The 25229-nt window shown below is 40.7% G+C and overlaps 1 protein-coding gene and 1 pseudogene across 1 annotated transcript; both read right to left on the bottom strand.

Moving 5' to 3' along the window:
* Positions 1-334: 334 nt before the first annotated feature.
* LOC109469015 lies at positions 335-4245 on the bottom strand. Its single transcript, XM_019767404.1, has 7 exons — positions 4081-4245; positions 2886-3029; positions 2406-2557; positions 2007-2138; positions 1463-1639; positions 907-1026; positions 335-494 (listed from the first exon to the last, which is right to left on the bottom strand). Exons 1-7 carry the CDS (start codon positions 4127-4129, stop codon positions 345-347), a joined length of 924 nt encoding a protein of 307 aa, XP_019622963.1. The 5' UTR covers positions 4130-4245; the 3' UTR covers positions 335-344.
* Positions 4246-6206: 1961 nt separating this feature from the next.
* Positions 6207-25186, bottom strand: LOC109468971 (annotated as a pseudogene).
* Positions 25187-25229: the final 43 nt, after the last annotated feature.

Below are 25229 nucleotides of genomic sequence, written 5' to 3'. Positions count from 1 at the left end.
TAGGCATTAGTTTTTGATAGATTCGGTTGCATTCTACCTGGAATTTATCATTATTGTGAAGTTACAGATGACCATACATGTATCCTTTTGGCAATGTCTAACAGGCGGAGCTAATAATAGCCTTTTTGCCACTCTTGTGCCGAACTTGCTGACGGGCATAAGTTTACGATAGATTCGGTTTTATTCTTCCTGGAATTTATCATTATTGTGCAGCTAGTTACAGATGACCAGACAAGTATCCTTTTGGCAACGCCTAACAGGCGGAGCTAATAATAGCCTTTTTGCCGCTCTTGTGCCGAACTTGCCAACTAGCTGATGGGCATTAGTTTCCGATAGATTCGGTTTTATTCTTCCTGGAATTTGGTCTTGATGAACTGCAGACGATAATCCATGAGCGGCTTGATGTTGGCCTTGGCGTCGACTCCCGGCTGGGGCAGGAAGATGGCGGTGTACTTCACCTTCGTCTTCTGGTCACTGATCTTCTCCAGCGCCACCTAGAGAATCATTTCAGCATTGCAGTTACAGCTTCTATGTGAAATTCCCTTTCATCAACCTTGGACGATATTGTGTCCCTCATTTTGTCACCACCACTAATTATCTAGAAACAGCCTACGACACGAATCAAATAATAACCCTTTTCAGTCCATTTTTTTATGCCTCACAGATATCTGCATCCTATGGAATAGGGTTCATGCAATTAACTAAAAAAACTGACCAAAAAATTGACTTTATATAATATTTAAAAATCCAGTTTTGCTGCCCTGAAATTGCATTGGATGCACGGTGACCATATATAGTCACAAATTCAGTTTTTTAACAAACAACTGTGATGACCAAATTTGGTCACAATTTCAGATTTGTTACAAACACACGATGACCAAATATGGTCACAAATTTCCGTCGCACCTTTCCGCGGTAGAACAGGGTCTTCATGACGTCACTCCTGCCGAGTTCATAGGTCAGACTGGGCGGGTTGTCCGACACGCTCACCAAACGCTCGTCCAGCGCCCTCTCGCCGAAGAACACCTAGGAGGGTCATGAAAGGTCATCGACATGGCTGCCATAAATTATGATAATGAGCATAAATTATTCACACTTATTATGTCAAATTGTCCCTCGTAGATTAATAGAACTACACATTACAAAATAGCGTCACAAAAAAGCTATATTCGGGGTTAGTTTTGGCTCCATACGGTAAGATTTGTCGCAAAAAACCTGAGGTGGTTTGAGGGTTAATGTAGCCTCCGTAGCAGGCTTATACAACTGGGGGTTTGGTGGTCTTCGGCTGTTTTCTGATTAGCCCAGTTCTGGAAAAAGGGGGTAATTCAACCAGGCCTGCTATGTTGTCTATGTGCAATCAGAAAATAGCACATAAAAGCTCCCAAAGACCCTAAAGACCCCCCCCCCCAAAAAAAAACCCCTCCAGTTTTTGGCATGCTATGGAGGCTCAGGGTTAATGTACCTTCCTGCGCAGGTCGTGTTTCTCCGGTAGGGGGCAGGCCTCGGCGCCGGTGGCCTGGCAGACCCACGAGCAGCCGCTCCAGTCGTCCACCGCGTCCCACATCTTCTTAAAGGCGCAGTCCACCTCAATCTCGAAGTCTAAGACGTTGCCATCGTTGTCCGCAAGAAGGCAGAGAACCTAGGAGAAATAGATAACAAATCGTTTTTTTTAACATTGCAAACTCGTTCATAGTGCAATTTGTATCGTATTCAACATGATATTTTAGTTGAGTTTTTTGGAGTTTACTGTGGTACCCTTTAGCCCCTAGTTGCTAATCTTCCAGGCCTCGATCGTTAACAATAAAGGTACATAAATAGGTAAATATATATACTTTATGCATAAATACAGAATAAAGCAGGTATACGCAATGTACAAATAGGAATTACTAGTACCTGCAAATACAGAATTAACTTACAAATACACACTTAAAATCTCAGTTTTCCAAAAGGTTCTCCTTTAATTTTTTTTCCATATTTTCCTATTAAACTAGAAATCTGAATCGTACCTCAGTGATGCGGTTCCGCAGCATGTACTTGGTGAAGGCAAGTTGAGACTTTCTCTTCTCAGCGTCTTGGACCGCTGACGTCGCCACGACGGTCATGGTCACGTTGGCTGTCTCAGCCGTGTCTTCTTCCACCTTCAAACAGACAGAAAATGCGCAAGAAAACACAAGAAAACTGTCACTCAAGCAACTGGATAGATTTTAAAAACTGTCAGACGTTTCAAGTAGCATCCGCTACAGTCTACTACCACTCGAAGTCAAAGCTATTTATCCATTTGTTTGACTGACAGTATTTTGTATCTCGTTAATGTCTAACCTTCATCGACGTAAAAACGCACATTTACCGCTATTCTACGTACCTTTTTTTCTGTCGCAACGAGGGTGAAATTTTCAAGCACTTACCTTAACCGTAGCCTTGTAGCTGGTAAACATGGGATTAGAACCCAGCATCTCGATGGCCCAAGTCTTGGTGGCGTCATCTTTCTCCACAAGTTCTTCCTTTGTCTTTCCGCCCATGAAGTCGAACTCTATAACCGTCCCCACGCCGCCATCGCCTGACCAAAAACGCAGGAAAACATCTATGAATTTTCTACGGTAAACATTTGTGCGCCACCTTGCGGCTATGTTAATTACTTCACAGCATGACGTAGTGTGTGACGTCACTTCCCATCTGCTGCATGCCTTTCTAGTCGTACATTAACATAATATATTATCATCGAAAAACGTTAACATCCGCAAGAGATGAGTCTGAAGTACAAAACAGAAAAAAAATTGTAAAGCTAATAAAATACAATGTACATGTATCGTGAAACGAATCGGCAACGCCCCTGAGGCGTCGCCAAAAATTAGTTGTTGATTATTGATGATGATGATGATGATTACCTTTGATTGTTTTGGTGTTCTCGTGCATTCCAACATAGGACTGCAACCGGAAGTAGTCATCAAAGGCCGACCAGTACACTTCCGGCGTGACGTCGACAGTGTCGGTGCAGCTGAGGGTCACCACTTTACCGAAGTCCAAGTCATCTGTGTGAAAATAATTATGTTTACCTAAGGAAAACATATTGTTTCTGCTCAGTTTCCTCTTCTTCTCCAAACCAGACTGTCTGTTACCATGGCAACTAGTGTCGGGTTACATCATGTTGCAATGTTATAGCAGGAGGGATTTAGACTCCTGTCTGAATGTTTTTGAGCATGGAGATAGAAAAATGTGTACTACCTCTATGGTTTGAGTAAGAATATATGTTAAGGCAAACATTATGCATTTGCTTTGAAAATGTTACCTTTCTAGAATGTAGAAATGTGCAAATGTATATACAATTACAAAAGCTTAGGTCTGATGTATTTTCATCCATTTTTCGTGAGTATTATATCATGTGTGGTGCTTGTTGAAATTATTGACGGAAAATACAACAAACGAGAACCTAAAACAGTACATGTTGTTATCAAGTCGAGTCGAAGAATCAAGGCTGCTGAAAGTTTATAGTCATGGTGTAAATTGAACTGATCGAGAGCGGCGTCACCTAGCGATAATTTCAAGAACTGTCATCTTTACACTGGAACAGCAACTTCGCTTACTCATGTGACGAAACCCCATTGGTATGTAGAATAAAGTAAACATTGTTGTCTGGATAACACAGTTTTAATTTTCGTCAGGGGAATAGGTCAATTTTAAGGTCTATTATTACGCAAACACAGAAGTAATTATAAAACCCCTCAGGATTCACTTTAGGACAACTGAGGGATTAGGGGCTATTAAGAAGAGCAGGTGTTTCAAGTTAAATCGTCACGTAACGCATCTTAAGCCTGAATGATGTCCACGTGGGAGCTTCAGTACGAAGATACACCATTTATCTTCTTTGCAACCGTTTAAGATTGAATACTATGAATCGTGACCCAAATGTTACACTACCTTTACTCTAAGGCTTACAAAGGAGGTTCAAGTACTTTACTAGGAAATACAAACATGGCGGCAGGAAGTCCTGTTTTCTGCGTAAGTGGGCCAAGGCTGTAATTATGTTCAGGGGTGATATGTCTTAGACAAGGATTTCAAACAACAAATACCAACGTATCCTACCTTTGGGGATGACCACCGTCTTCAAGAAGTCTTGAAATGCTTGCGTCATGGTTTCTTTCTTGAGAAAGGGACTCCAACTGAGATCGTGAGCTTATATGTTTAGTCTTGGCACTAGTTCAGGACACAGTCTCACACCGACGCTACTCAACTGCAGTCTGATGTAAACTGCTGCCTGATTGGCCGGTTGCATATGTAATGTTCAGGCGTGACCACTTGCTAATAGGGAGTATTTCAAAATTGAGCGTCATCGTACCCAAAAATATTTTCTTTTAGTCATGGAGATGAGATTACTGAAAGTGGTTGACATTCGTGTCACGTGTCGAACGTCACACCATTCTACAAGCAGATGTAAGGTTTTTGCTCAATTTTGTTCGTCTTGTTTCTCTATCAAAACGACTCGTAGGACGTCTCTTTTATTTTTCACCGATCCTGAAAATACTTACAACATATATCTGCTTGGAGATTATGATAATGATCACCTTAAACGCCATACGACCTGTTCTAAACCTGATCGAATCCAACATTTTAAACAGTTCAGCAAGTAGGTTAACTTCAGAAATGATACATAACGTTCTTGGTATTACGCCAAACATTCCTTGTCGTCCCGTAATATCATTTTGGGGCATTGTGTTTATTCTTTGGAAATAATGTTTAACCTTTGAGCCGAACCCTAATGACGTTATACACTTGCCTGAAAGTAGAAAAGTGGGTTATGTGCCTTTGGGGAAGGACTATTTTCTAGGCCAAAGGGACATCAACAATTATAAACAGGTGTTCGTACATATTCTCAGCCTTTCTGACTTCTGTAAAACCTCAATAATTGCGAAGGATCTCACATGCACCAATCAGCGATCTAATAGCCCCATCCACCGTCGAAAGGTAGAAATTCAAAATAGAAACTCTCTCATTGGTTGCCATACTATCAACGGTTATTTAAACTGCTGATTGTGTTGTGTTGGGCAGTCTGGATCGGTCTATTGATATCTATTCAAAATAGTATAGTATATCAATAGCAACACAATTGTGAGTTATAGTTTTATTTCATCCTTGCAACAAATGAATTTTAATCGCTCTTCTTTTACAGAATAATTGAAAATGATGATATAATGTTAGCAAAATGTACATGCATCGCTCTTTACCCTGTGTACTGTACATTTCTTAAGGAATTGGTAATTTTGATTATTCTTTCTCTGAAATAAAGGAAAGAAAAGAAATATGCAGAAAGTTGTTTTGCTATACATATTACCAAGAAATAGCAAAATTCTGATACAGAAATCCAATTATGATGCCATTCTACAATTCTTCATAGTGCAATATTTCTTTTCCTTTACTTAGCCTTAACGTGTTTATAATTTTCTACCTAAGTTCTTTCATGTAATAATACAATGCAATACTATACTATACAGTACGGTACAATATTATACAGAAATAAAGTACAAAATTCCATTTACATTATTGTAATACATTAATGGCATGGGTTGATTTAAGTCTTGAAATATCTATTCAGTCGGTACACCTATGGTGAACAGTAGACTGTAGAGTGACCAGTCAGCCGCTAGGTGTCGCTGGCGCTTGTGCCTTCTGAGAAACTCTCGAAGTTCAATCCACCCTCAAAGTAATCTCCAAGCAGATCTTTTGGTGGCCAAAGATAGTATCCAACACGCGGACAGTATCCAGCCGGCCGACAGTATCCAATTGGCCACCGATGGATGGGCCGGCTGTCAGAAAAAAACGGGGCATAGAAAAAGGTCACATCTTCCCATTCAACCTCTGCTTGGAGAGTACTTCAAAGGACATGTTGTCATTTGTTGGCAATTTCGTGCCCTCATATGGATCAAGTGCGCACCTAGCGATTCAGAATAGAGCATCAAGTCAGGATCTCTTAGATCAAATGCATGTGAGGATTTCCTGCTGGTGAACTTCGCTTTGCAGTATTATTTCTCCATGGAGTTCGATGCATGGTGAAATGCATTATGTTACAATTGTACATATTCAAAATGTCCTTCTCAAGATTGCGAAGTGTTTCTTGTCTTCTGATCCTTTTTGGACTCTTCACAATTCGTCTTCGGCCCTGAAAGAAGGTCTTTTCGTCTTTGTCCATTCGATTCTTAACCTCCTTTATAATATATCTACACATCTTCCTTGGGATGCACCACCCGAAGTCCCTTAAGAAAGTCTCTCATGTCTAAGAAGGTTGATCTTTTTCTCAACTGCTTCCCTTTCGGGACTTCCTTCTTCGGTCCGGAGTCCTTCCTCTCTGCCTTCTCCTTCTCCTTGTCGCCTCCTCCCAGTCCGAAGAAATTCGACGTCGACCGTCTCCTCAGCATCTTCTTCTTGGGCTTGTTTCCCTCCTCTCGTTCTTTCACGCGGATGATTCTCACGAGATCATGGAAGGCGTCTCGGACCGACTCGGTGTCGACGGCAGCCGAGACCTCCACGAACCTCCACCCATGCTGCTTTGCGAACGCCTCCGCATCGGATGTCGTCACTTGTCTCAAGTGTGACAGGTCGACCTTCATTTGAATAAATAAAAGAACAAACATTAATCAACAACTAGAAAAGTAGCATTTGCAAAGCAAATGCAAAATGTTTACCTCTTCTTACTCAAGACAATCATAAATATGGTGACAGGAGTCTAAATCCCTCCTACTATAAAATTGCAACATGATGTAACCCAACACCAGTTACCATGGTGACAGACGTCTGTTTTAGGTCATTGACCTTATGTGTTTGGAGAAGAGGAAACTGACAGTGCAAAAACAATATGTTTTCCTTCGGTAAACAGAAATATGCGAAACCAAGGAAAAACAGTGTGCAGGAAGAGAAAAGAAGCCTGCAAGGTTTGTACAATGTCTTCCTCCTTGATACTTTTAATCAAGAAACTAACACAATAAGTTAACTAAATAAAACCTAGATATAACAGAACAAAACTGATTCAAATCGGCGTATAAGCAAACGCAATGCTAAAGTGACAAAATATAAAAGGACATGAAAGTATATATACCTTATTTCCGATAAAAAGGACGGGGAGGTTGGATTTTATTTCCGTCATGTGACCTTTGAACTGTGAGGCGACGTCGAAAGAACCTTGCTCGGTGACGTCATAAACGTAGACTATACCATGAGCTTCGTCCAGATACCCATCTCCTGTTGTAGTCGTCCCCTCCTGGGTTTATCAAATGAAATAACTTTTGTGTAAGTGTATAAATGATTCATAATTCATGTATTATCACCATAATTCAATCTTTAGACTGCAAGTGTGATATGTTTATGTCGAATGTTAAATATAATAGATTATATAAATATATACAAATATAAATAATCGTATTAAAAAACACACCTGTCCTGCTGTATCGAATATCTGGATCTTCATACTCTGATCGTCTATTGTTTCTTCCTTCTCATAGCAGTCCTCTGAAAGCATAAATGAACAATCCCTTAACAAGTGAAACTTTGCAATCCTCTGAAAACACAAATGAACAATCCCTTAACAAGTGAACATACTAACAACCAATATTGCTTGTTTTTGGTTATTTCAAACGCTTCAGGTGTGAAAATGTGACGAAAATGTGATAAAAAAATTTCCTCATCCATAATATTCTTATTTTCTTTGACCGCCCTGAAATTTCATTGGATGCCTTTAAAATTTAAATTCGACCGTTAAAAGAGTTTTCTAACTGTCAGGCATATTAAAGCTACGTACACTGTACCGAATCTCGACTATTTCAGGCCTGTACTCGTATTTGTTATTGTAGTCAGGTGACAATTATTGTTCGGCCCGGGTGAAAAATAACATGGCCGACCCGTACGTGTTTATTTTGGAAGGGTCACGGCTTGGATTGTGTGGAAAGAATGTAGCTTGGCTAAAGGTAGAACATGACTAACATTCCTCCTATGTCTATAAAGCGGCTGTGAGCGGAAGTTGAGAAAACGGATACAAACTAGAAAGGCCGACATTTGCTTGGGAGCAAATACAGCATATTTCAGTCCATCTAAATCCCACGCAAAAGTGGACTATTCCAAACTTACCCTAGTGTAAAACTGGCAACATGAGAGAACACAATATATTTCATCCATACCATGGTATGGACTGAAATATAATTACGTAAGTATTTCGCTGAACTAAGAGTAGTAACATAAGGAAAGGAAAGTGATCTTGATCCAAGTTTAGCTCACTAAAGAGCTAATCCCCCACTAATTGTGACAGAGAAGACGGAGGGTTTATACACAATTTACAGGTTCCTTGTACCAGGAAAGTTCTTTTATCTTTTTTCGACAAGCACAATGAACAGTGGGCCACAGCTTAACGTCCCGTCCTAAGGACTACAACCCTTTCCAGTAGCGTGCATGTCGTGTGAGCGACAACAGCCAGGATTCCAACTCCCAACCTAACCTTAGTCTAGAGGCAGGGTGGCTAACCACTGGACTACGTTCGCTACTTCATGATCACCTTTTGAAAACGTGTGAAAAGACTAGTACTAAACAATCCACGTTTCAAATAAAACATGCCCTTTTCGTCCTAACATGACATGGGACCTATTGAAAGGCACAATCTAATTGGTAAGACTAAGATAAATAAACACAAGTACACACAACACACCTGGACAAATATAAATCAACAAATAGAGAAATATAAAACCCAGACCGCACAGGAAGGTGTTCTGTTAGCAGACTGAACACGAGTTATTACATTTAATTAACTCCCAAGTCACTTCCTAGTAATCAATTGATACGTCAGTCAATAACTTAAGATAAATAAACCACTGTGACAGTTTTAATACACCTGAACCTGGGAATGCAGTTTTAATAAATAATTAAGGCTTGAAAAACAGATTTTTCAGGGTCAGTATTCTAGCCAATTAATTACGAACCGTAAGTTGATATAAAACTATCCCAATGTTTATATTGACATATTCATGGAGCAAAAATACGAAGTTGTGAAATGGTGAGAACTCATTAATCTGCCCGCTTCTGTTTGCATCATTAAGGTAATATGTCACGATACATGTACCAAGACCGGCTGTCTAATTGGCTGTTTACACCCACGTGACTATGACGTATTGGCCGCCATGTTGGATGGTTAAACCCTATAACAGTCATGTAATCATGACTAAATCATTGGCCCCCGTGCCGGCGATTCAACGTGCAGAAACGTGACCACGGGTGCAGATTTAGAGCTCTTGCTCTCCCAGGTTTAACCAGCCAATATGGCGGCTGTGACGTTACTGAGATACCCTCTACAAGTGAAATGTACTCACCTAACGTAGGGTCGTACTCATGAAGGAATCTTCCACACAAGTATCGTACTGTGATCGCTGTAGGAAAAAATAAGCAATCTTTAAACCACACCGAGTTTACCAACTCCTGATGTAAACATTGAAGACATGCTTTAAAACATCCACAGAGGCAAAACATAGGGAGGAATTTTTTAACTTCACAGTGTTTTGGTTCTGGATCAGATCTGATTTTTTTGTATCACTGGCAATGATACTAATTGTAATATGTGATAGAGTATTTTATAGCTGGTCAATTGCATATGCTAAGAAAAAATAAAACAGTAGAAGTATATACATATAACAGGTATTACAGTTATTGTACACAACGGATAAATATATTTGTAGTTACATATGCATGCATACATACATGTTGATATGTTTTGTTGTATTTTTGTATGGAGGATATTTCAAAGTGTTGAGATTTGGATTTCTCAATAGAGTTTGTTCCTTTGGTATTTGAATGGAGCCCACGAATACATTTTATCCCTTTGGGCAGTCTGGTCAGTGGTGGTATGTGGTAGAAACCCGGTATTTTCATTGGAATACTTGCGGTGTAAGTATCCATGTGTTTTGAGTACTGAGCCTGTGCCGCCTGCTGTCTATGTTTTTGAGACTGCCTGTCCGCAGGAATGTTTTAAAAGCCGCCAGGAACGTGAACAGGAGAAAAACATCCAGGGAAAGGCTTAACAGTTGCCCACAGCCTATAGGTTTCTATTGGAGCCTCTGTATCTGTATTAGTATAGCCGGTATAACCGCCTTTCGGCGTAACACACCAGATTCGCAGGCAGTAGCCTCTAGTACTCTACCAGGCTTCGGGAGGCGGCTGGAAAGAGTTGAATTGGCCAAATAGAGAGATAACATGCCGAGGGAGTTGGTCCGCTATAGATAATACATTTTCCGTACCCGCGAAATGTACTAAAATGCGGCAAAATGTACTCTCTAGCGGACCAACTTCATCGGCATGTTATCTCTCTATTTGGCCAATTTCTACTCTGTCCAGCCGCCTCCCGAAGCCTGATAGAGGCTAACAAGTCAGTACTGTCATGTTCTGTGCTTAACCGCCATCTTCAAAGGCTTTGTTTCCCTCAGCAAACTATGATTGACATCTCTAACAGGCGACAACAATGGCGACGTTGAACCTGATATGTTTTGGTTCGGACGTGAATCACCACATCCATACGTACCAAACCCATGGCTGCAGTGTTTAGAAGTGTTTATTCCTTGGCGACGATATGTGAACAGTTTTACTTCCAACTTTCCGGTTGAAATATCATGAAATGGCTTTAGGACACGGTCAGAAATAAAATCATGAATAGGTGTATCGTTTTGGAAGCCACGTGTTGTGTTTTTTTGTTCACTTTTGACTCATACAACTCTACACACTATTGAAGACTGTAGAGCAACATTCCTACGTGGCATACCGTAAAAACTATTGTACATTTTATAGTATAAAGTATGCTATTTAATTTTTGAAATTAAAGTGAGTAAAGAGATCTTTTAAAACATGCTTTACGTAAATATTCACATAGAAGCTAGTCTATCTAAACCACACAGACATACAACTCAGTACCAAGTTGCTCCAGTTTTATGCAAGGTGCCCTCATGGCTGACATCACTCAGTAAATGGCTTCTCTAACGTTTAAGTGGCCTGTAGTAAGAGGGCCCTTTCAGACACGCGCACAAGAGACAGTCTATGTCTTAAGAAACGCAAACCTGTGTTTTAAAACGACTGTCTGAAAGATAGCACGTTTCTACACACAGAGTGCAGTTGTTATACCATTTAGACATGATTTTATTTTAGACATTCAAAAATGTAACCGTTCATTTGAAACGATGGTTGAAGACTGTTCTGAAATAGTAAATTAGTTCTGTAAAGTCTAATTGTTGTCCAATTTGCCGAGTTTATCAAGTTACCTTTCCCAGACGACACGTTGCCACACGTGTCTATGCACAAAACAGTACCAAGTTAAAAAAAAAACTACGCAAACATTGCCTTAACATTACAAATTCTACAAAACACACGAATGGAGAAAGTTTCTTACCAGATTTTCCGACACCTGCATTTCCTAGAAGTACTAGTCTGTACGTCTGTAGTTCGCCTTTCTTGCCTTCGCTCTTCATGTCTGTACTGCGGTGTACTCCAGTCTAGTCTGAAAGCAAAGAGCGAGTACTAACAGCGTTTATACTGTAGAACTGGGCGACAGTGTTTACATAGAGGGCAAGGACGAGGAGTGGGGAGTGTAGAGTTGCAGGGGACTAAATGGTAGCCGCCGTCAGCCCGCAAGCATGTGCCTTGTTCCACGGCCAAACAAAACTCCAGCGAGCGCGAGCTCCTTTGTTGCACCATCCAGTCACCTGCGAGGCTTTATTGTACCACACAATGCGAGGAATTTCCGGCGAGCGATTGGGGGGTTCGAAAGCAGAGTCGGTTGGCTCTTATAGGGTTAGATAAACCCTGACCCCTCTAAGGGGGATTGAAAGGTCTGGGAAACAATATCCAGCCTGTTCTAAACACTCAGGGGGGAGGGGGCGGGGAAAGGTGCCGTCGTGGCGGGGAGGTACTTTTGTCATCTCTGAACGAAAGCTTTTCTTGTCGTCGTAATGTTTAAACTGTGTTAGGGCGGGGATGTAGACACTTGAGGGATTAAGCCTTTTAAGACGTCGATTCGTGGCGTTCGTCTTTGACCCTTTCTTAAGACTTTCTTGACCTTGGATATTCAAGTCAAGGGGACGATTAGACTGGCTAGTGGTAATATACGTAGCACGATTTTGCTTTGTAGAATTTTCTTTAAGGGAGGGCGTGCTAGAAACGAACGTCGACAAGGATCCTCGACTTTTTTCAGTCACAAAACAGCTAAATTTTGTAGGACACTTTCAAGACTGCACCAAGACTGTCGTATACCTGTCGTACGCCGAACGTGCCCAGCCGCTTACAACTTCATCACAGACGACCAACAAAACAGCGACAGAATGAAAACAAACAAAGGCAGTTCTGTCCATTGTGGCGACAGGTGGGCAGGCTGTCGTCGCCCGGTGGTCGAAATTAAGTGCTCGGTCTACCAGACAGCTTTTCTGAGAGGTCACGGTCACTTGACAGCCGTTCGTCTTAGAAAGAAAGCCAAGACAGTTACTCTCCAAGCAGAGATTGGTGAAAAAAATCGTGATCTTTCTATCATATGCCCTGTAATTTTATGTCGCACGGGGCATATGATAGAAAGGTCAAAATTTTCTTCATCAACCTCTGTTTTGGAGAGTACAAGGCAGTTTTCCATTTTACTTGAAGAATTCGCTAGCCTAGTAGCTAGCCGACGGTTGTGGCCTAGTACATCTAGGTAACGTCACGGATATTCTGATTTAAACGTTTGGAAAATATGACATTATAGGACTCCCAATTCAGTGATCAATTTTTCATTTGTGTTCTTCCTACGAGTTTCACGTAGGGTTTTTTAAAAACGTTCTTGCAGTTATCGTAGGTTACGAATCTCAATCTAGTGACTACATCACCAGCTAGGTCTTTGAAGTGAGAAAATTTGTGTATCAAGTTCTATGTATCATGGCTACCCGTACGCGTGTGTACCAAAGAAAGCAAATTTAAATTCATTTTCACAAGTGATGCTACTTGTTTGCAAACTCTTTCCGTGGAGCGAGTTTTAGGAGATTGGCGGCCTTGAATTGAATATCGCAAATAAATGACGTAACGCAGGTGCATGAACTGTGCTGCTCTGTTCTCAGCGCCACGGAAAGAGAATGTGCAGGACTCTAGTTTCAAAACAAGCTCAGATTAATTTACCTCAAGGAGGATAGACATTATTTTCCAGCAAATACGCACTCAGAAAAGTGTGGCAATGTGGTTTATGATGGCAAGATGGTCTTGAGGTGGCAAGCTTGCCTTGTGGTTAGGGCTATCGATTCAGAATCCGAAGTTTCTGGGGTTGAATCCCTGTTAGGTCTCATCGTTGTGTCCTTGGGAAAGGCACTCAACACCTATTTTTTTCACTTGACTCAGGCGTAAATGAGTACCTAGCTTCGACACAAATGAGGTAAAGCTTCATAAACAAAACAGAAATAAATAAAGTACGTACATGACAAAAAAGGTTTTGAAAATGATATCGTTTGGGAAAATTCTGGGTGTAAAAAGACTACGTGTCAATTTTATCGTCTGCAGAAGCTGTCAGTCTTGTTCTGACCTTGTGCACTGACCCCGTACAAATGGCTACAAGACTTGGACGTGTTTCTGTCGGCACTAGTTGTGTTTTCGTCGTCCATGCGAGCTGGAGTTGTCATCAAGTCGGCTTCGGGCGACCGGCTGTGCCCAGGTTGACTTATGTGTTTTTAAATGTTCCACCAACGGCGTACAAAAATGTAGGGGGCAATTTCAGGAACAAGAACTATACACACAGACTTAGGATGCTAATGACCTTACGCTGAAGTAGTGCTATGTACGTGTTACTTTCCATCTGTTATTGCCTTGTAACTAGGCTTTGAGTCGGGTATCTCACAGTAGAATATGTTTTGATTGATTCTAAAGAAACTTGCCAATTAAAAACATATACGTAATTCGTGGATACAAAAATAACTAACCACCGTACCAACCCCGAATAATGATGCAGCAAAGAAAATCTTTGATAAATTACTAGACAAACTTGCCAACCAAATTGAAAAACACATATACACACGTATGACATAATACGTGGATACAAAACTACATAACCGTAGCAATCCTGAATATAATAATGATAAAATACTACTTTTTCAAATAATTTTTATGCCTCGAAAGAGCAAAAATCACGTATACTAGCTATGTATCGTGGTCTATATAGATAACAACAATATACTAGCAACTACCATTCAAATATGTAAGTTATAAGTAATAAGAAATTTGGGTATACGTACCCTGTAATGTTTTGCGTAGTTGAGCTGACACCGTACCGAGTTGAACCCAAGTTCCTCTTTGTACGATTCCCTGGCGCTACGACTTTTTGCACTTGGGTGGCACGTTGAAGGGTATTTAATTCCACAGATAACAATAGTCGGTCACGGAAATACAGGCTTGTGGGTTTGTGTAAGAGTTGACATTTGCCCGAGGGTACGACAGACCGGGGTGCGTCCGCTGAACACCGGACAAAGGACGATTCTTCAACGGGGGGACTCACTGTGAGGTCCCGGTAACCTGTCACATCCGTTCCGATGTCATCAGATTATCCAAGCCAAATCACTGTCTCTTCTTTTGTCATTTGTTATTTTGTTGATTAACTGTTATTTACCTAAGCTCTGGCGATAGCAAAAGGTTATTCCATTTTAAATTTTCATGGGGTGATATATAGCTAATACTAATCAATTTATATGCAATGTTAACGATTCAACCACCCCATGTTTTTCAGAATGGAATATTCTAACTTTCCTATTGTAGACAGATTGACCTCTAACCTAAACAACTAACAGGTGCCATTATTTATACAGATGACAGGTGTCCATTGTGCCAGGCTTCTGTGCCTGTTGTTGTTGTAACCGATACTTTACACTGGGTGAAAAAGAGCATATCAGTGTCTACTTGGACGACGGTCACTTTTTGTCTCCGCCATTTTGAGCGACGTTCCAAAATACAGATGTCCCGTTGTTTAGAGCTAGTGCTGAACAGTGCTTGGTTTGTTTGTTTCTGCTAAGAGCACATTAAAAACGTGCTTAAGTTTTTAGCGGTGTTCATTTCAAGACGTAGAGATAAAGAACTATGTCCTTCAGATTTGACAACTCAACAAAAGAAGATTAGAATGATTAATGTATTTTCCGTGACAGTAAATGGGGTTTGCGTTTTTTCAACAATGTACAACTGTGTTCCTAGTGGGGTACCAAGTATGATTTCTTGATGCAAATTTTAGCATAACGATATGTATATATTTGCTTGCACAACTAGTAGATTCAAGATAACATTCCAACATTTCTACAACTATTCATTAACTTGATAATAAATATATTAGCTTGTCTTGCTTCTTGTTTCTTATGGACTGTCTAAATGATTGTAGCAGTGGATGCTACTTGAAACGTCTGACAGTTTCAAAGCCTATCCAGTTGCTTGAGTAACCGCTTTCTTGTACAACTCATTACGTATGTCTTACCGACCTTTACAACATTTGGGTCAAAAATAACTCACACAAAACAAGCTAAAAGGCGGTGTTTTTGTGGCATATGTTTGAAACCTAAGCTACCAGGGGTTTATTACATTGTTTATATCACCTCCATCATCGTCCTTGTAGCCAATACAAACTAAGTAAATACACAAGGCGACAAAAGCCGAACACTCCCGAACACTTACGACAAAGATTGGCACGAATTTTCAGTCTAGTTCGCACAGTGAGCAACCAAAGAAACTACTGTACATATATTTATGAATCATTTTTTTAATTGATGATGAAACAAAGCTCTGTGTTGAACCAGATTGTACCGGTGTTATATATTTGTACGCGCGCGTGCCGTGAAAAGGGACCACAGGAATTGTTTATTTTGATAGAGCGTTAAACGCACCGAGAGTGTCAATAGTTTTTGTGTTTGTTGTGTATTGCATGATTATTGATATGGGTGGGCCAAACAAAAGCGCCAATGATTCCTTTCTGAGCATCTGTTCATGTGTGCTGACCCGGAAAGTTTAGATTTGTTTTGTAAATCCGGTATTTAGATTAATTTCAAGGTGTTATAACAATATGGTGATAGTGTCATCTTGGCTGAAAGGTGGCGAAGGTTAGAAACTTACGGAGGTTATTCAAGCAACTGGATATGATTTTGGAAACGGTCAGACGTTTCAGTTAGCATCCACTACCTTTCGTCTTTCTCTTCGAACAGAGGTAATGTCATTAGGTTATATGTGGTTCAGTGGATAAAGTGAAAAGACAAAGTTGAAAGTTTAAGTTATAGAAACATTCAGAACCTTTCCCACAACCAACAACCGACAAACAAGCAAGGTTGGTTGAAGTTTAGGAGCCGTCTGATCAGATCGAATTTGGGTTAAATTTAAGTCAAATTTGACTGCCAACCACGCCCCTAACTACTCCCGATCGTTGTATCCTAAAAACGCACTGTTTCCCAAAATGCACTATATTAATATCTCTAAACAGGTTCGCGATACCTGTACTAGGTTTCAGAAATAACGCACAACTATATCCACTTCATAGCTGCAAACGTACATATTTATTGCTTTTACCAAACAACGATTTGAAAATCTTTGTCCACATAATTGCCATGTGCTAGAGAGACGACAATGAATAGAGCTGTGGCATAGCAACACCAAACGTAGCATAAATGGTAAAGGTAAACCGACTTGACTGCAAACTGACACTTCAGACGTAAGTATGTCGTGAAACATGAAAATGAAAAACCTAAAACAGTGCAAAGTAGCATCACGTTTCTACAGTTAAAATGCGTGTACAGTAAGACTAGATACTGTGTATATACATGCATGGTAGTACACCTTTACATTGAAAACCGTAATATATTGTTATGATTGGTGCGGAAGATAGAATTCTAATTTTTTTTCATTTGGGGTACAGAGAAACATATTTGGTATATAAACCTGCAAGATTTACATATACATTGTATGTTGCCTTCGGTTACCGAAGGAACCAACTATTCAAGATTTAGATACAATTAAGTTAGGATGCTATTTACGCTTTTTGCACATATTTGCAATTTGCATTCATTGCACATTTTTCCTCATTTGAAAGGCTTTGAAGACAGTGTATGCACACGTGAATCTATGACAGGACAGAGATAGACTTTTAGTACATAAGAAGTTGATAAACCTTAGTAAAACAATAAGCTTAATGTAAAAAAGAAACAATAATAAGTATTCAATAGCGCCACAACGTCTACAATTCAAGCACATGTTAGCTATCTGAATTACGTTTCGCTCTAAATATGCTACAATCGTACACAACAAAATCACAATTGTTAGTAAACGGTGACCAGAATTTAAAGATAAAATCAAGTCTTGTCGTCAGCATTGCGATACATAATGTCTTATTTCAATTCTGAAGAATGAACTTACTACCCTATTCAGTAATTTATAAAATCAGTCATTAGTGAGTTTTTTGTTTCCATACATCACTTGTAGTGTCATGATGAAAAACCAAACACCACAAAACCCCACATGCCATACAACAGTTCCACGACAGTTCCACGACAGTCCACAACAACACAAAAAAGACAGAAAACTGTTCAATCGTTGGTAAATACAAAGATTGCCATAGAACCAATTCAGCAAATGATGAAATCCTAACTTACTTTCTATATGATAAATTTATCACCTGTGAAATGTAAAATGAAAAATTCTATTAGTCTTGATATTCAGACATAAAACATGGTCAACCGACCAATGACCCGGCAATGCCATTGGGCCACTACAGAACGCTAAACTTTTCTTTGGAGAAGCCTGGAGTTTGAGACTACGATGTGAAGATCTAGCTTCATCCTACGTTATTGATAGGACGGAAGGTAGTTGAAGCGGGGACTGTGGGAATAAAAGTGTCGTCACATTTCTTACAACCACAGGCGGTGGTTATAGGGTAGTCAATGGGCGTCAGAGTGCCCGGTACGAAGGGGCATAGCAACCGCTTAGTACCGAAGGCCACCGGCCCGCAGCAGTACTCCAACTGGTCCTGACAGGTGCCGGGGTTGGTGTAGTTGTATGCGCTCCAGACAATGCAGGGTTTGATGGTACCGTTAGCGCAGACCCCGATGTTGACCTCCGAGACGAAGTCGTTGTTTTGTTCGGGGTCCCGGCAGGGCACGCTCAGCTGGACGTACGACACGTTAGGGACGGTGTTGCAGAACTCCGTGCCATTGGCTGGAGGAGGAGGGAAAAACAATGACGTTATCACAGACAGAAGTCACGTGACAGAAGAGAGTGGGTCATCGTTCCTGAAGATGGTTGAAGGTCGGTCGAAATAATGAATGTTAAAAAAAAGTTTACGGTGTTGCAGAACTCCGTGCCATTGGCTGGAAGAGGAGGGAAAAACAATGACATTATCACTGACGGCACCACAAGAGGTCACGTGACAGAAAATTGGTGGGTCATCATTCTTGAAGATGGTTGAAAGCCTTTCGAAAAGTAGGTACATCAGTTAGTGTTGAAAAGAACAACAGAATTGGAAAATGGCAGACGTTTTGGTTTTAGATTTTCAAATGTTAGGACTACTACTACTGATGTTGAAAAACAGGACTCACAGCAGATAGAAATTTGGAGTGTACAGGCAGCAAATATTTTCTGTCGACACTACTACCCTTTTCTCTACATGTATCTGACAGCTTGCGGTTTTACTTTTTGTAGTTTGTCCTTTTGGTTTTAAGGACCCCATTCACTATTTTTTGCTGCCACCCTTGATCATAGTCTGTACTTACGATAGATGGTGAGGGTGGTGATGTTGGAAGTGGACTCGCCCGCCGGAGTTCTCGTCGTACAGCTGTAGTCTCCAGCGTCTTCTCGCGTGATGTTGTAGATCTCGAGCTCGTTGGTGTTGTTGTAGCCCCACTTCTCTGAGTCAAGCAGCACGTCATCCTTGTACCTGTGTAGGGACAGTCGATATTTGTGTATTTGTAAACAGCTAGAAATTGCCTGTCGGAATTAATGGATGGGCGATCGTCAATGAATGAATGGATGATTGATACAAGTACAGAATTAGACGAAACCTTCTTGATATTTAACAAATTAAAATCAAATCTTACGCCATCAATGTGTTATATAGCCTGGGTACCATCCGGATTTTCGCTACGCAACGCTCGAAAAAATCTTTTTCGAGCGTTGCGTAGCGAAAATCCGGATGGTACCCAGGCTATGTGTTATACAGAGAGAGAGAGAAAGAAACATGGTGAGAGCTCGAGAGATAGAGATAGCTAGTGAGAAAGAGAGAAAGAGAGAGAAACGGAGAAAAGGAGAAACAGAGAGAAAGAGGGAGAGAAACAGAGAAAACAGAAACGGGGAGAGAAAGAGGAAAAGAGAGAAAGAGAGAGACAGAGAAACACAGAAAACAATAAGTTAGTGGCTTAAATGAGGAGGACGAATAAAAGAGGGAGGAGGACGAATAAAGGAGAGGAAAAAAATCATCAACCCACCATTCGAAGTACTCGGGTTCCGGAGTGCCCACTGCCCGGCAGCACATGACGACAGACTGACCCTCGTACCGGAGTTTGTGTTGTGGTTCCAGAAAGTACGGCTCCTCTACAGAAAAAGGGTCCTCCAAATCATCAGTATCACAACAATATCGGCAACATACACGCAGTGGAGTGGTTAATAGGTCCAAAATGGCTACGGATTATTCCTAAAGCACCAACAATGAGTCTATGGAAGTAAGGGATAAATTCTAAAGATACAGACAAAGAAATCAGACATTTTGAGCAATGACCTTTAACCCACCAAGATGGCGGTCTTTGAATTACGTCACCCTGAGAAACATGATGTTCATTTTACAGGAAGAAAGTTCAGAAAAGAACATGAAATAGTCGTACTAGTCCCTCAAGTACCAGAATTATCAACGAATGATTGAGGCGTTCAAAACTTGCCGCGTGCCTGCGAAGCTGGTGTGTTATACACCGTATGGTGGTTATACCGGTTATACAGATACAGAAACCTGGGAGAGAGACCTACCGTACGGATCTATCCTGGCCACGAGTTGGGTGGCTGTCTCGTTCATCCTGAACGGCCGGACGTATTTCGGCATGTACTCGTCCCGCTCCAGCCGGACCGTGTTCTCTCCGTTCGCGCACACGCCGTGGATGATAAACTGTCCCGTTCTGTTGCTCAGACCCAGGATCTGTACCGAGTCTCCCAGGTAGACCTTCAAGTGAGACACACAGAAGAAAGATTCCCAAGTTTAGAGGTGTACAAGTAAGGATCGAAGTAAAGCCCCTTTCATGCATAGCCGAATATGTACTCCCAAACACTGGCCGACCTCTCCCCAGCCATGACTAGGAGTGGGTAGGGAGCAAGGTTGGCTATCGTTCTGCTCTTCAAAACATTCGTACGGTATGTACGTGGACGGGAGGTTGGGCCATGTTTGGCTGATGGTTGGCTGGTGTTCGGGAGTAGGTCATCAGTGGTCGGGGAGTTTTCGGGAATCATATTTGATTCGATTCTAGCTTAGATTCGATTCGATTCGAATAGAAAGATATGCGTGGCATAAATATGGTCAGACCTCTCCCAAACTTGATGAGACATTGGTCGCGGCTGGTGTTCCGGAGAAGGTTCTGAATGTGTGACAGGGGCTTTATGCGTCTGCTGGTCCTGTCCTTGGTACTGAAATGGAAGGTCCCTATATAGCCTATCTGTTTGCCTTGCCATTTGCTAACTGTTGTTGCTGGGGGGGGGGGTTTGTACATTTTTTTGCCAACGTCAATCTGACTGACCCACCTTGACGAACTGCACGGGATCTCGCGTGACTTCGTCGTACACCCAGCCCAGCATCACGTGACCCTTGCAGGTGCAGGCGGTGCAGTTCTCGTTCAGCGTCCCCACGTCGCATTGTCTCGCGCAATCTGAGGGAAACGGGAAGTTACCACTTGATTAAACATTAAAGTATTATTCATCCACATTAAAAGAACACATGTTGCCCGGATATTGCTCATTTTGATACGAAGTCACAGATTATATGTCAAGATATCCGTCATATTAGATCTATGGATGTAGGTAATATGGAACGCATAGAAATATTTCTATAGAATAAATCATTAATAGTGTGGCGATATGATTTTAAGAAATTAAAATCATGTTAGATATTAGATTGATGTCTCCCGTATGATAAATTCTTGGCTTGTATACACGCAATACCACTGTTGTTAATCCTCCAACATGGCGGACAGTAAATGACGTCACGTCACGTGACTACCAACGTCTCATATTCCACGAGAACGAGAGTTAATTTAATGACCTGGGCAGTCCAGAGCCGCGCTGCACGGCTTGTTCTCCACCGACTCCCCGAAGCAGAGCGGCTGGTCGTTGGCGTGTGCGTGCGGGTTCTCGCACTCCCGCGTGCGCTTCTGCACCCCGCGGCCGCACGTGGCACTGCAGACCGACCACAGACCCCACTCACTCCATGTGCCGTTTACTGAGGGCAAAACAACGTGGTTCATACAACACGAAACATGTACAGACATCACAACAGAGAATGGCTCTCTTTATCATTATATTTCTGCGTACAATGAAAAGTTATATTGTAAGTCACTATGATTCTATTGTATGATAGCATCAATCCAATTCATATGAAATTCATATGAAAAAGTCACTTAGACTTTGCAAAATTATGAAAACTATGAAAAATTACGCTTTTGGGGAGCAAAATAACGTGGTTCATACAACATGAAACATGGACAGCATCACAAAAGAGAATGTCTTGATCATTATGCTTACCAAAGGAAAACGTATTGTTTTTGCTACGTGCGTTTTCTGTGTACAAAATAAGTTACATTGTAAGTCACTATGATTATAATGTATGATAACATCAATAACATTCATATGAAACCTATGCGAAGTGAAAACGTCAGAATTCGTCAATTGGAGCACAATAAAAAATGACGCTCTTGAGTAGAACACATATTTATAAACAAAATGATGCAGAGGTTGGCTTATACATTAAATTGATAATAATTGTTGACCCAAACAAAATGAATGAAAAGTACTCACTTCCTACGTGTTTCTCTGAAAAGAAAAAGAAGAAAAGTATTATTTTTACTGTTACAACATAATATTCGACATTTTACAAACAGTGAAACAAGAATGTTGGATGTTTATACTTTATAGTGACATCAAGGAGCTAAAACAGGTCATGATCATATCAGCGCTATGTTGTTGGAAAATAAGAATAAACGTAATACATTTGTACTAGTACATGTAATACTCGTATATACTCTGCTTGTGTGCACATTACATATAGAAATACATACAGAAATATTGTTTAAAAATTGTAGACATGTTTTGTTTGAATGCTGTTTTCCCAACACCCCCGTGCAGCACTTCTAACGGTCACTAGCTACCAAAACACTGACGTAATGGTATAAAATTTAACTTCATCAAGTGCATAACACGCGTGGGTTTTTGTGTGGATGTCTCATTTATTCCGGTACTTTAAAGCCTTTAGACATGACTCAGACTCAGTCCATTCAATAGAAGTTAAATATTAACAGTGCGCATTCTGTGGTTCCGCAGTCTGGTGTTGTTTGTGTTCGATCATTCAACCCACGATATCAGTGCCAGGCACGGGAAGGGACGACAAACTATCTTGTAGGCGTCTATGAATCATCGGGAAGTTTTCATATAATGTAATACAATGTATGATAGTTGATAAGTTTTGGGCAATTGTAAAAAAAATCTAGAACCACGAGTGCACGTAGTCGAGTTTTGACTAAGTTTTAAAGATTCGACATTATTCATCCAAACTATTCACCTAAAAACGGAACAAACAACATTGAATTGTCGTGTTTAATCCCGATATATTGCTGTGTGTGTCTGCGTATACAGGGCTATGTACTAGATGTACATGTCATCAATATAGTATATATCGGCCAAACAATACAGACACAGATAAAGAACATGGCAATTTATGTAATGCTGAGGTCACATTTCCAAACCGGGCCCGGTCAGGTTGTTTGCATCAACAACAAAAAATATCAAGAATAAAACTGTAGTAGTGCTCATTGTTAGTTTCTATAGCTTTTTGTGTTTTTTCCTCTTTTTTATATTGTGCCTTTTGTACCCGAAAGCAGCCCAACCGGGCCCCGGTTTGGAAATGTGACCTCAGCATTAGGAATAGTTAAATTTGCCTTGAAGGACTATGCAGTGAAATATAGGAGAGTCAAATCACATGCACGAGACCTAGCCGCCATATGTTAGCTCTGGCTATACCGTATTACCGTGCTGTAGTACCCTCTCAGTGAACCGGCGAAAACTGAAACAAACCAAACAGACCCAACAATTCAACTGAGCTGGCGTAAAGAAAACAAACTCAACAAGCCTGACATCGTGACTTACAAGATATTGCCCCCCCCCCCAACTCCCAAATCTGTATTTTCCGTAATATTGCTACAGCACAGATAGCTCTTTAACTACACGTACCAATTCTCTTGTTTTCACTGAAGCAAAAAATAAAAAATAAAAAAATAAAAGGTACAGCGGCCTTCTGTGTGACTCATTCTTTCCCTTGTTTCATGTAACTATTTTTATATAAAAATCACTCATTTCCCTAGAAGAACACTGAATAAATGACATGAGGTGTGCAGATTTCTGTACATTTCACAAAAATGCAGTATGTAGAAAAAACATATGTTTAGACCAGCTAGCTCTGTCACATTCACACTAGGTGTGTCATTGACCTTTGTTTATTACATATGTCGCAATCGTTAGTTGTAACGGTAAAACAACGGTGAACCGGTTTAAACTGGAACGCCCTTAAAATATGGATTATTCAAAGACACTACGGGTTCTGCTTTCATGGTTGTTATAACACAGTTCCTTTGAGTTTAAAACATCGAAATGTCAAAAAGGAAAGAGTGTAAGTATGAAATCACTTGGAACTGTGTTGAGAAATTGTTACAGTAACCCAAAAGTCCTATACAGGTAGGATAGTTCTACTTCAATTTAATTCATCCGATGCCTTCCTTTGCATTTCAGGAATTACATACATTCAAAGTAAAACTGCATTAAGAATGGGTCAATCGCATTATAACAATAACTGCAACACAACACCATTCGTGTTACAGGCCACATACTACTATACCCTGTTCTCTTGTGTCCTGGCATTTTTTCCATAATTCAACTTTAGAGAAAAATCCGCGGTTTGTTTAGTTAGGTACTAAGTTATGATTATTAGTTTGTAATGTGTGTTTACCGTTTGCAAATTTTGGCAACACCGTGATACACAAATACTGAGCAATGTATCGCAAGAATAATCTTCATGCTCATGCTACTTAGATATCCTATTCCTTACTGATACCGTGACGCAATGTCCTATTCCATCTTCTACATTCTTTCATTTCATGCATCTTTCTAAAGTGTTTCTCGAAACAAAACTCGAAATGCATTTTCGAAACTAGCATCTCAATGCTGATGTTGACCTATACCATTGTAACGTTACCGCCATTGTAGCAATTTTTGTATCGTTCTATCTTTGAGGAACTGAACCGTAGAGGCCTATAACCTTAAGTTCTGTTAGATTGGACAAAAAAAAACTGAAAAAAGTTAATTCTCTCCTAACCCGTGAAAATGGAATGTAGTGCAAATATTCGCCAACTTTTATGCATCAACTTGCTTTCAACACCTTGAAAACGACAATATTGTAGCTTGTTGTACTGTGGACAGTTGCGAATTTGAACGCACGTATGGCGCCAAATTTGCCCGTTTGGGTACGTAATGATAACGTTTAATGATAAAGAATTCAAACTTACCTAGCGCCGGCTCCACTGCCATTTTGAAGACGACGAAATAGCCCACACAGGCAAGACCCCCTAGCAACGCCAGGACGAAAATAGCAGTTAGACAGGGACACAAGATGCCTCGTTTTCTCTTTCTCGAGTCTCTTGGTTCGTAGCGAAAATCGTCGATTCCCATGCTGCTAACGGTCCTGTTGTGGTCATCGTCAAAAAAAGACTTGATCCCCGCCCCATCTTTATAAGAAGACCCTGCCTCGCTCATCTTGGAAATCTTTTACAAGAATTTTTGTCCTCAAAACTATCCGAATCACGCCTTGAGCGGTATTTCGAGACTGGAAACAGTCTGGGTTTGAAACAAACGGTAGAAAAGATGGCCGACTGGTGTGTTTGCTCGGTCTAACTTGCAGAAGGTTACAGTTTAACCCGAGGCCACTATTTGATCTGTGATGTAATGTGGGGCGATTGGACGAT

The sequence above is a fragment of the Branchiostoma belcheri genome, unplaced genomic scaffold, assembly GCF_001625305.1.
Source record: "Branchiostoma belcheri isolate BF01 breed outbred unplaced genomic scaffold, Haploidv18h27 scaffold2, whole genome shotgun sequence".
In the NCBI taxonomy this organism is placed as follows: domain Eukaryota; kingdom Metazoa; phylum Chordata; class Leptocardii; order Amphioxiformes; family Branchiostomatidae; genus Branchiostoma; species Branchiostoma belcheri.
Note: the sequence above shows the minus strand (reverse complement) of the source record. Positions and strands in the feature narration are given on the sequence as shown.

Bases quoted from the DNA above. Each gene is read 5' to 3' on its own strand.
- LOC109469015 (XM_019767404.1), bottom strand. From the start codon at position 4,129: ATGACGCAAGCATTTCAAGACTTCTTGAAGACGGTGGTCATCCCCAAA. The intron at 3,030-4,080 runs GTAGGATACGTT...ATTTTCACACAG, and splicing joins GACGGTGGTCATCCCCAAAG to ATGACTTGGACTTCGGTAAA. The intron at 2,558-2,885 runs GTAATCATCATC...GTTTTTGGTCAG, and splicing joins GAACACCAAAACAATCAAAG to GCGATGGCGGCGTGGGGACG.